The sequence below is a fragment of the Poromitra crassiceps genome, assembly GCF_964638095.1.
Source record: "Poromitra crassiceps genome assembly, chromosome: 11".
NCBI classification, from domain to species: domain Eukaryota; kingdom Metazoa; phylum Chordata; class Actinopteri; order Beryciformes; family Melamphaidae; genus Poromitra; species Poromitra crassiceps.
The window spans coordinates 13,791,441-13,804,335 of record NC_139643.1 but is presented as its reverse complement, the minus strand read 5'-3'; the positions used below and the strand labels follow the sequence as shown (position 1 = coordinate 13,804,335).

At 43.9% G+C, this 12,895-nt stretch overlaps 1 protein-coding gene across 1 annotated transcript in view; it reads left to right on the top strand.

The window, feature by feature from the left end:
* The window catches only part of LOC310784794 (cell adhesion molecule CEACAM20-like), a 59,176-nt gene that overhangs the window by 38,062 nt on the left and 8,219 nt on the right, over window positions 1–12,895 (top strand). The window contains exon 9 of the mRNA XM_083645842.1: window positions 12,292–12,337. Within this exon, the coding sequence (XP_083501968.1) occupies window positions 12,292–12,316 (25 nt within the window). The 3' untranslated portion in view covers window positions 12,317–12,337. The remainder of the gene's footprint in view (window positions 1–12,291; window positions 12,338–12,895) is intronic.

The window sequence follows — 12,895 nt, the reverse complement described above, 5'->3', positions numbered from 1 at the left end:
CGCTACGCTGAACACATGAGCAGCGGTTTTTTTTACACTTTTCAGATCTGATTTATAGCATGGGTGAGTCCTCTTTTTTATTGTAATGTGCAAGTGAGGATTGTCTGTCTATTTCTTGGCCCTTCCCTGGGTAATCATGTGACTATGAGTCATCAACACCATGAGTGATATATGCATTGAGACAGGGGGGGTATATATACATCTGATAGAAAAGACGTTAATAGAGGAACACATGAAGGACAGCTTTCCTACTATGCACTCGTTAATTCGCGCTCCACCCTCCCTTTTGGGCAAACTCGGTAGAAAATATGGCCCAAGTCCACCAGAAACAACAGCCAGCTTGACAGTTCAGCGCGCCTAGAGCTGAAAAATAGAACAGACGCCTAAACGATAAATGCAGCGCAGCGTAGGCACAGCGCGAGCGTGGCTTCAGCACAGCGTGGCAGCGGTATGTGTGAACGCTCTCGTCTGTTAACAAGGACGCCTAAATTTTAGGCGTTGCTTAGGCGTTGCTTTAAGCGTCGCTCTAGGCGTGTGTGTGAACCCGCCGTAAGACAGTGTGCAGCTTGGCCTGTCAGTCACTAAGCCAGTGTGCAGCTTGGTCTGTCTGTCACTAAGACAGTGTGCAGCCTGGCCTGTCTGTCACTAAGACAGTGTGCAGCCTGTCTGTCACTAAGACAGTGTGCAGCCTGGCCTGTCTGTCACTAAGACAGTGTGCAGCTTGGTCTGTCTGTCACTAAGACAGTGTGCAGCTTGGTCTGTCTGTCACTAAGACAGTGTGCAGCTTGGTCTGTCTGTCCTAAGACAGTGTGCAGCTTGGTCTGTCTGTCACTAAGACGGTGTGCAGCCTGTCTGTCACTAAGACAGTGTGCAGCTTGGCCTGTCTGTCACTAAGACAGTGTGCAGCTTGGCCTGTCTGTCACTAAGACAGTGTGCAGCCTGTCTGTCACTAAGACAGTGTGCAGCCTGTCTGTCACTAAGACAGTGTGCAGCTTGGCCTGTCTGTCACTAAGACAGTGTGCAGCTTGGCCTGTCTGTCACTAAGACAGTGTGCAGCCTGTCTGTCACTAAGACAGTGTGCAGCCTGGCCTGTCTGTCACTAAGACAGTGTGCAGCTTGGCCTGTCTGTCACTAAGACAGTGTGCAGCCTGTCTGTCACTAAGACAGTGTGCAGCCTGGCCTGTCACTAAGACAGTGTGCAGCCTGGCCTGTCTGTCACTAAGACAGTGTGCAGCCTGTCTGTCACTAAGACAGTGTGCAGCCTGTCTGTCACTAATACAGTGTGTGGGTTTCGGTATTTTGAAAACACCGTCTGACTGATTCCTTCCCTCTCAGCCTCGGCCACATGAGCCACCGCTCACCGCGGCCTGTCACTCACAGTGACAACACTTCATCTCCGTGACGACGGTGCGTGTGTCTGTGTGTGTGTGTGTCTGTGTGTGTGTGTGTGTGTGTGTGTGTGTGTGTGTCTGTGTGTGTGTGTTGGGGGGGTGGACATAATTAAAAGCCACATCAGTTGAACCGCCCTGATCAACGAGTCAAGTTAATGACAGTCGTTCGTCACTGAAGCGTTTAAAGCAAGGAGCTTGAAGAAGGTGTTTCCAGAGAACAAGCCGACCTACATATTCTAATGAGTCAACAATCAATCACACAATGAAACAACTCAGTAAACACAAGACAACAAGACAAAGCACCGAACATTCTGCTCTCAGCAGTGGAGATAAGGCCGGGGGATGCCGGTAGGTTAGGATAGGGTGGCCTACGTTAGGCTGTAGATTAGCTAGATTGTTTGGTTGTTCTAGAAGGTAGTTTAGGTTAAGAGTTCCCCAATCTGGGAACCCACAGTCTATTTTTATTTGAAAAATAGACTCTGGGACAGCACTACCTTTTTCCCCGCCTCTCCTGCCACCGTCACTTCCTTTTCTGCGCCCGTGCTCCACTGTTTACAGTCTGAATAGCAACTTGCGGCCCGACTTTGGCGATACTACTACTAGTCACAACAACTACACCTCCAGTCATTTTCCACTGTTGTTGTGAGACGAGTTGACGTCTTCTATGCGGTGTGTTTTTGCGTTAACGTTATTAGCAAATAGCCGAAACGGACGCGGAAAAGGACGTGACGGTGGCAGGAGAGGCGCCATGTGTAGGGCAAAAGGTAGGGCTGTGGGTTCCCAGATTGAGAGTTCCCAAACCTTTCAGCCGCCGACCACCGGTGCCAGAGCCTCGCGACGGCCACTCTCCTCGGAGGTTGTAGAAGAACAAACGTTTGTGCGCACATGCACTAAATAGAGTCAACACAATAAACAAACCCTAACAATTATGGTTAAAATGTGCAATTTTTTAGTTTTGACATTGTATTTCACACATTCTGGACTTCACACATTACTGAGGTCAATTTCCCACATTCTTCATTTTGCAACACACCCATCGGTGTCCCGCGACCCCCACTTTGGGAACCACTGGTGTAGGTGAAGGTTAGTGTAGGTTAGAGTAGGTTAGTGTAGGTTAGTGTAGGTTAGAGTAGGTTAGTGTAGGTTAGGTTAGTGTAGGTGAAGGTTAGTGTAGGTTAGAGTAGTGTAGGTTAGAGTAGTGTAGGTTAGTGTAGGTTAGAGTAGGTTAGTGTAGGTTAGGTTAGTGTAGGTGAAGGTTAGTGTATTAGAGTAGGTTAGTGTAGGTTAGTGTAGGTTAGAGTAGGTTAGTGTAGGTTAGGTTAGTGTAGGTTAGAGTAGGTTAGTGTAGGTGAAGGTTAGTGTAGGTTAGAGTAGTGTAGGTTAGGGTAGGTTAGTGTAGGTGAAGGTTAGTGTAGGTTAGAGTAGGTTAGTGTAGGTGAAGGTTAGTGTAGGTTAGAGTAGGTTAGTGTAGGTGAAGGTTAGTGTAGGCTAGAGTAGGTTAGTGTAGGTGAAGGTTAGTGTAGGTTAGTGTATGTTAGAGTAGGTTAGTGTAGGTTAGAGTAGGTTAGTGTAGGTTAGAGTAGGTTAGAGTAGGTTAGTGTAGGTGAAGGTTAGTGTAGGTTAGGCTGGAGATTAACTAGAGTTTTTGCCTTGCTAAAATCTACAGTGCTCTTGCATAACTTGTGTCTTCCTGTTACCTTCTCATCTCTTCTCTTCTCTTTTGCTATGCTTCTTCTTATGAGCTTTACTATATACGTTGTAAAATTGTGTTTATTGATTGTGCTAGTTACATTAGAACTAGCTACACACATTCTCTGTAAAGCCCTCTGAGACATGCTTGTGAATTTGGGCTATACAGATCAACTTTGATTTGATTATAAGGCAAAAGAGTGGAGGAAACCCCGGGCGGGGCAAAGACAGGACAGCTGAGTGTGCAGGTCAGGATGTCCTGGCCGGGCGGGGCAAAGACAGGACAGCTGAATGTGCAGGTCAGGATGTACCGGCCGGGCGGGGCAAAGACAGGTCAGCTGAGTGTGCAGGTCAGGATGTCCTGGCCGGGCGGGGCAAAGACAGGTCAGCTGAATGTGCACGTCAGGATGTCCTGGCCAGGCGGGGCAAAGACAGGTCAGCTGAGTGTGCAGGTCAGGATGTCCCGGCCGGGCGGGGCAAAGACAGGTCAGCTGAATGTGCAGGTCAGGATGTACCGGCCGGGCGGGGCAAAGACAGGACAGCTGAGTGTGCAGGTCAGGATGTACCGGCCGGGCGGGGCAAAGACAGGACAGCTGAGTGTGCAGGTCAGGATGTCCTGGCCGGGAGGGGCAAAGACAGGTCAGCTGAATGTGCAGGTCAGGATCTCCCGGCCGGGCGGGGCAAAGACAGGACAGCTGAATGTGCAGGTCAGGATGTCCTGGCCGGGCGGGGCAAAGACAGGACAGCTGAGTGTGCAGGTCAGGATGTACCGGCCGGGCGGGGCAAAGACAGGACAGCTGAGTGTGCAGGTCAGGATGTCCTGGCCGGGCGGGGCAAAGACAGGTCAGCTGAATGTGCCGGTCAGGATCTCCCGGCCGGGCGGGGCAAAGACAGGACAGCTGAATGTGCAGGTCAGGATGTCCTGGCCGGGCGGGGCAAAGACAGGACAGCTGAGTGTGCAGGTCAGGATGTCCCGGCCGGGCGGGGCAAAGACAGGACAGCTGAGTGTGCAGGTCAGGATGTCCCGGCCGGGACAAAACAGTCAAATGGACTGTAACGTCTGACGCTCTGCACCTGCTCTATTCAAGAATTTGTATGCAAATTGTGACGTAGGCTTTTTATTATAGAAAGACACAATGGTCTATTTACCCACGTATTCTTAATGTATTCCTGAAGCCTGTCCCAGCACGCATGGATGCATAATAAGCCCCATCTTTCTATATTTGTATTATTTTTCACATTTTAGAATAACAGTAAAGACATCAACAGTATGAAATAACACAAATTGAATTATGCAGTGAACAAAAAAACTGTTCAACCAAAACTATCTTATATTTTAGATTCTTTAAAGTAACCACCCTTTGCCTTGATGGAAACGCAAAGGTTTTGACAAAGAAATTCATAGAGGATCAACTTCAGTTTCTATGTTTGTAAGAAGCTCATTTGAAGCATTTAAGCTTAAAATGACTTTAAAGAGAATGAAGAAGATTCAATCAGGTGGGGCCAGACTATTGACTGGTAGTGTAAATGTATATAATGTATTCAGTCAGGTGGGGCCAGCCTATTGACTGGTAGTGTAAATGTATATATTCAGTCAGGTGGGTCCAGACTTTTCACTGGTAGTGTAAATGTATATATTCAGTCAGGTGGGTCCAGACTTTTCACTGATAGTGTAAATGCATTCAGTCAGGTGAGTCCAGACTTTTCACTGATAGTGTAAATGTATATTCAGTCACGTGGGTCCAGACTTTTCACTGGTAGTGTAAATGTATATATTCAGTCAGGTGGGTCCAGACTTTTCACTGGTAGTGTAAATGTATATATTCAGTCAGATGGGTCCAGACTTTTCACTGGTAGTGTAAATGTATATATTCAGTCAGGTGGGTCCAGACTTTTCACTGATAGTGTAAATGCATTCAGTCAGGTGGGTCCAGACTTTTCACTGATAGTGTAAATGTATATTCAGTCACGTGGGTCCAGACTTTTCACTGGTAGTGTAAATGTATATATTCAGTCAGGTGGGTCCAGACTTTTCACTGGTAGTGTAAATGTATATATTCAGTCAGGTGGGTCCAGACTTTTCACTGGTAGTGTAAATGTATTCAGTCAGGTAGGTCCAGACGTTTCGCTGATAGTGTAAATGTATATATTTAGTCAGGTGGGTCCAGACTTTTCACTGGTAGTGTAAATGTATTCAGTCAGGTGGGTCCAGACTTTTCACTGATAGTGTAAATGTATATATTTAGTCAGGTGGGTCCAGACTTTTCACTGATAGTGTAAATGTATATATTTAGTCAGGTGGGTCCAGACTTTTCACTGATAGTGTAAATGTATATATTTAGTCAGGTGGGTACAGTCTTTTCACTGCTAGTGTAAATGTATATATTTAGTCAGGGGGGTCCAGACTTTTCACTGGTAGTGTAAATGTATTCAGTCAGGGGGGTACAGACTGTTCACTGGTAGTGTAAATGTATATAAAGCTAGAAAGATTTGGGTCCTCCTCTTTAATTTCATTGAGGTGAAACTCCTCCTGTGCTCTCCTCTTTGTGAAGCACCTTAAGAAAACAGGTTGACTAGGCGTGGTCGCCCTGGGGCAAAAGGAGGGGAGGAGGGGGGGGGGGGGGGGGGGTAACTGAGCCAACTGCCCCAGACGGTTGAGCCGAAACCCCCCACCGAAACCCCCCACCTCATTGTGATGCGTTCCCGCAGAACAACCGCCACCCCACCACCCCCACCCTCCCTGTTCCAGCTGTTTGTTGCTCATGCTACTTAGTTACAGTAACTTAGTTACTGTAATTGTATTACTTTTACCAGTTACTAGTAATGTAAGGGATTACAGTTTTAAAAAAGTAATTATATTACAGTTACTAATCCAAGTAACTTCAAGTTATTGCATTACATCCTCCAGCACTGACACAGCGCTAACATGCAGTGTGGAGATTTATAGGTCTGGCTGTGTGAGGCTTCTGTGTTGCCAGAAGGAAATACGTTTTTTTTTGTACTAGGTAGGCAAATGCATACAAAGTATGCAGTTTGGCTGAATGTTGACTCCTGCTGTCAGGTTATTTATTACTCCAATAAAGTGGATTCAGTTGTAAAAGGAGCTGGTTAAACAGGTTGTATGTCACTTTTTTGGAACGGGCGTAACGGAAGTAATATAGTAAAGTAACGAGTAATGTAACAAATTACTTTTGAAACCAAGTAATAAGTAAACTAATTGTATTACTTTTTAAAGGAGTAATCAGTAATAAGTAATTAATTAATGGCACGGTGGCTCAGTGGTTAGCACTGTTGCCTCACAGCAAGAAGGTCCCGGGTTCGAACCCCGGTCCGTCCTAGGTCCTTTCTGTGTGGAGTTTGCATGTTCTCCGCGTGTTCATGTGGGTTTTCTCCGGGTGCTCCGGTTTCCTCCCACCATCAAAGACATGTATGTTAGGGTTCATACTCCTGTCAGTGCCCCTGACCAAGGTAATGGCAAAAGAACTGGAGTTGGTCCCCGGGCGCTGCACTGCAGTTCTAGGAAGGTTCCTAGTAGAGGATGGGTCAAATGCAGACGATGAATTTCCCCATGGGGATAAATAAAGGATAACTTAACTTAATTACACTTCCTGAGTAACTTGCACAGCACTGCTTCTAACACGTGCTGATTGGACGGGATCCTTCTCTCCACACTGGCTCACATTACCCCAGGAGTGCACGCATGTTTAGCATGCATGTCGGATCTGTCATCTTGTACATGTGCTCTTGTACTTCTCAAAGAAAAGGACTTAAGTAGCTGCCGCCCTGCCTGTGCTCGCCCTGTCATTTGCCTGATTGCCTGTATTGTCTCTGTGGTGGCACTGACAGCCTGTCCGGGTCTGTTGTCATCTGATGAATGAGATCTTGGACTCAACAGCTAACTAGCCTAGCGTCTTCATCTTCACTTAACAAAGGGACTTGCTCAATTGAACAGGATTACTGAGGTAAATGTATGTGGAAGGGAAAACCTGTTGCACAGTTTTGCTCTATACTCACGAAAAGCGAGTAACAACTGATGTAACAACTATATGGCAGATTTTAAATTCATAAATAAAAGTGATTCTGGATTCCAATTTGCAGCAACAAGACGTCATCTCGTTTCAACCTGATTCTCACAGAAATCCTACGTGAAATGAACACGACTTTTTTAAACCTAGGTGCTGCTGGGACACACTGAGGGAATGGGGTTGAGAAGTGAGCGCTGGAAAGTAAGTAAGAAGTGTTTAAAGAGGAAGTGAGATATAACAAGTTTAGCGCGACACCGCCTGACCTCAGCTTGTAGGTGTTGTTTGTCGCCATGGAGTCACGTGTTCCTGCATGATGGGGGCATTTTGCCACAGCATGTAAGAGGAAGTGAAATATGACAGGTTCGAAACCCCTGCCCCGACCTCAACATGTACTGGTTTCCGACCCACGGTTGCTTGTCGCCATGGAGTCACATGTTGCTGCATGAGGGAGATGCTGTTTATGTTGAGGTGGAGGCGTGGAGCTGCCATGTTTGGAAGTGTGTGAACTGGTCTACGCAAAATGAAGTGTCAGGAACAGGAACCTGTTACAATGACGTGTCCCCAGCACAAATGGTTATGTGAAGGAGACATAAATATGAAGTACTAGTCATAATAGTAATCGTTTTTCTTATTGTTTTCTTAAGCCTTTAACTAACCTTAACCAAGTTGTTGCCTATACTTAACCGTTAGTCAACCGTTAGCTAAAAATGCCCTACTTGCTTTTGTCAGAATCCAATTTGAAGTGCAGAAACAGGGAAGTCACAATTCTGAGGGGGCAACATTTGGTGGCGGCCGGCGAAATGTTTTGGCGGGAAAATTTGGGCTGTTTTTTTTAATTGTTGGCCGGTTGACGCCAGATTTAGAGGAATATCTCATTTTAAATTAACGTTAGATGTTGTGATGTTATTATTCAGTTTTAACCATCAATATTTGCTCCTTTTCTCATTAGGGTAAATATAGTTATTTAGAGATTTTTGTCAATTATTTGTGCTGTTATGGTTATTAGCTTAGTCACTTCTACACTAGCTGCTACACTGCTGCCACTTATATTTAAATAATAGCCTAGCTAAATCTTGCTTCACTCAAAATGTTGTGCACAGAAAAAGACTATATCCACAACAATGCTAATTATTTTAGAGATCTGCATCTTGACCTGAAAACATCAAATGAAATTCAGTGTTTTGCTACCTACAGTATAACCTGTGAAAGAGGTGGTAAAAACTAATAGCTCTACATGACATGTAAACAACATGATTGAGGGATGGCTAATATTGCAATGCTAACTTTAGCTGCCTGAAACAAGTAGCCAACTAACTTGCTATGCAAACTATAACTAACATCATTTTATTTTCACGTTTGAAAAGGGGATTGATGCTCTACTACTAAAGACCGCCATGTTCTAATACTCTGTATGCTTAGTGTAGTAAAACTACCTGATGCATGAAACCCCTAACCCTAGTGCTCACCCTGCTAGTCCTAACCCTAGTCCTAACCTAGTCCTAACTCTAGTCACCCTGGTCCTGACAGCAGGCTGGGGGGTTTGTGTGAGCAGGAGAGAGATAGCAGGGCGAGGCCGGCCCATTCACAGAGAATGGCAGGAATGTCACTGTCATGTCTGCACTCGCCTTCCTGCTCGTGTCACTGCTCTCTCTCTCTCTCTCTCTCTCTCTCTCTCTCTCTCTCTCTCTCTCTCTCTCCCTCTATCTCTCTCTCTCTCTATCTCTCTATCTCTCTCTCTCTCTCTACCCCTCTGTTTCCCGCTATATCTTCCCTCACTTTATTGTTTCATTTCATCAATGTGTGCTGGTCATTTTTCCTCATTGCCACGCCTCTCTTCTCTCTCTCTCTCTCCCTCTAATAATCATCAATCTTGTCTGCTTCTGATCCTCTCCGCTCGCCCAGTACCGCTCTACCTACCTGAGTCACAATTATAATGATACAACTTTAATTGTGTAGCACTTTTGGAAACATAGTTTCAAAGTGCTTTGCGGAGTCAGTAAAAGACAAGGTGAAGCCAAGCAAAAAATAATACAAAATGAAGACGCAAAACGTGATCACACACCTGACAGAAGTAAGCTAGCGGCCAGGAGGAGGAGGAGGAGGAGGAGAGAGGGAGAAGGGTTGGGAGAAGATAGGTTGTGAAATAAGTCAAACATGAAGAGGAATGAAATAGGATATTATGCCGTTGTGAGGAGTCATTTAAAAAAAACATCCTGTTTTCTCGGGCAGAGCGTTCCAAAGCCTATCCGAGATAATAAGGGGAGGATAAGATACTGTAGTCATTGTGATATAGGACAGCTTAACCTCAAAACTACGTACAATATTGACATTTCACAAGGCTCTTTGTTGTTGGACGCAGTACATTTCAGTACATGAAGAAAATGCAGGACTTTTAGCTGCTTCAAGAGCCAAAGAGGTCAAGAAAATACAATAATAATACAGTATGAGCATATTCTTAGTCCTTTAATTGATTAGTCAATTAACGGTGTTGAGGAAGAAATGTAAATGAACCGACAGTCAACATTCCTATCTGCTAACTTTATATAGGTCAAAGGTCCCAGCATGTAGGAATTGCTCATATATATATATATATATATATATATACATACACATTATATATATATATATATATATATATATATATATATATATATATATATATATATATATATATATATATATGAGGAAGTCATTTAAAATCACTTTGGGCTCTGGTGACTTACTTATTATTTTGGACATTTTATAAACGGAATGATTAATTGATGGTTATTTGCAGCCCTACATGAGCTTATAGAGAGTCACCAAACTGTCAGTTACTCCTCCCAAAAATGCAGCCGCCTCTGTCTCGGCTCAGGTCATTCTGTCTCGGCTCAGGTCCCTCAGGCCTTTGCCTCTGCTGTTCTGTCAACTTGTATGTTTTCTTGTCGTAAATCCCCTGGTCTGTCAAAGATGAATCAGCATCCTCACCTGCTCTGAAGTCCTCTCCTCCCTCTGTCCTCACCCTGCAGCTCTCTGTGTAACTCTCATCCCTCTGTCCTCACCCTGCAGCTCTCTGTGTAACTCAGGATCATTCAGGAAGGTTTTACTCCATCTAGTGTTGTGAAATTCTGACCTTTTGACCTCTTCACTATTGCCTCTTGCTGATGTAGGTATTCAAGCTTAGTCTGCTGTTGATTAACCCATTGATACCTGATGCAGCATTTGTGTGTGTATCCCTTTAGGACCGTGAACCGCGTCATACGCGGTTCGCCGTCTTAAAGGGATACACACACAAATGAGGGATATACGCAAATGCTGCATCAGGTATCAATGGGATAACTAAGAGCATCAGCTAAATAAAAGAAACGTATTCTTTCAAATATTCCTTTCCTCTTTAGGACATTTGAATACTCTTATTGGGCCACATCTCACACCCAGTGCAAGGGCAAGCGTTATCTTTGCTAGTTTCTAGCACTCAAATTTTCACTTTTTTCTTCTTTTAAGTTAAGTACCACTGCAGCAGCAGTGGTACTTAACTTAAAAGAAGTTAAGTTAAGTTAAGTACCACTGCAGCAGCAGTGCATCAAAGGACGTTGTTTTTTTCAGTGACCCAGTGATAACTAAAAGAAAATAAGTTAGATTTTGAATGCTAGAAACTAGCAAAGGTAACGCCTTGCACTTGCACTGGGTGTAAGATATGGCCCATTGTGTCTATGGGTGCTCTTATCAGTGGCTGAAGAAAATTGTGTGACGGTTTTTGCAATAGCTTTCAGATCAAACAGGCTTTTTTGAAAGAGGGATATTGACTTTAGGACACCTGACTGACTCAATGGCTTTAGGACACCTGACTGGCTCAATGGCTTTCTGCAGCTGTGTCGCCATTTTCATGAAGCGAACAGGAAAACGAAGCCATGCAAATATCGCAACCGTTCATTCAGTCAGTCAGGCAATGTCAACGAAAAGTGTGAAAAGAAGTAAAGTGTCATGTGAGGAAGGAGCGATAACGTTACAGTCTCTGCTTCTGTTGTCGCTCTTCCAACATGGCGGCACGCACCTGCCTCCTAACCGTGCTCTCTCAATTCTTGCTCAACTCTCTCTGAACTCCAAATCGCTATGAACGTCTGCAATTCCCAAATGGCAGAGGCTGCAGTTAATTACTTAAAGGGGGACTTACCCCCCCGGCCAGATATGTGACAAAACGGCATGCTGCTTGATTTGAAAAAAAAAAAAAAAAACTATGGGAAAAACCAAGAAAAGAAGGCGAAAAACGGCATTTTTGAGGGCAAAAAAAAAAGCAGGTTTGAACCCATAGAGAGCACTTATGCGGCTGAAAAGGATACAAATGGTACAATGGTAACAGTTTGGTCTCAAATGTGGTAATTTTGACCAGATTCTTCACACACCACCCCGAAACCCATATATATTGGTTAAAAGCTGAAAGAAAGTGTTTTGGGGGTTAGTTACACTTTAATCATTTTAAATCACTTTTCTTTAAACAATCTTAAAGTTATGAAATGTATGACAAGAAAAGCTTGTTATGATATTGTATCACAGTTTAAATCGCAATTGTAATATTCTGTCAAATAATCACAATTAGATTTTCTGATCAATATGTTTCAGCATAATTTTATCTTTCACCTGCATTATTTTTTAACACTTGAAATCGACTTTAAAAACACAAGTGGTCACCTTACAGTACATCTCCCAAAGGCTTAAGCCTCCCAAGCAGCTGAACTGTTACATGTGGGTCTAATGTGAAAGTTGCTGGTGTTGTGAATACAGAGGCTCTGTGTCAGCTGCAGATGCTGAAGGTTAAAAGATCAGTTTTTCATTTTTTTCTCATGATGATCTCGCACGGATCCAACTGCCTCACAAGGTTACAGTGGATCCAGTCTGTCATAAATGTTTCCAGTCTTGTCAAACGAGAACGTCAGGTTCTAGCTCTCCTTTGAAACCACGGTGTCATAATAATTTAATTTGTTGCTATGAAGCGTTTTGTGGTTGTCTGTGTGCTTTGGTGCGGTGGGTATATCTCAGGTTGGAACGGAAATCACGTTATCTTGTTCTCATCCAGTCTGCGTACCATCCGCAACCACGCATGATGTCATCTCAGCTGATATTGCAGACTGTGGCGTGCATTATCATGTCTGACGCAGCATCACGGTGTATATGTGCTAATCACTGTTTCCCCCTCTGTTTTCCTTCAGGGCCGAGAGTACTTCTCCTTACTAGAGACGTCACTGTGCACTGCTGGTAAGCCTCTCATTGAGAACTGCTTTTCAATCTTCATCTACACAGCAAAATGTGACCTAGTTATCCTGGGGCAAGATGTCTATCTGTGTAAATCATATTTAACACCAGACAAAATCTTCAAAACAAATCGATGATCTACAAAAAGGATGGAATTTCTCAATTGAAAATGTGTAGGATCCATGATCAATTAAATCCTCGCCATTGCCAGAGAAACGTTATGTTAAATGTTAAATATAGGTTAAATGTTACCATTTCATCAAAATATAATAATAATAATAAACTATTACCATTTAATCAGACACTGAACAGCTGAAGCTTTGACAAACGATGATTAGCAGTGAATTGTGGAGGCGTTTGAATGGAGAAATTCAACAAAGCAAACAGACACAAACTATATGAAATAAAATCCAAAATCAAATCTCTTCAGGCAGTGTCTCCCTCTCAGAGAGTGCATTGGCGCTGTGTGTTTGTCAGTCACAAACTCTATCAAATAAAATCCATGATCAAATCTCCTTAAGCAGTGTCTCAGTAAGAGTGTGCTGGTGTTTTCTTATCTGT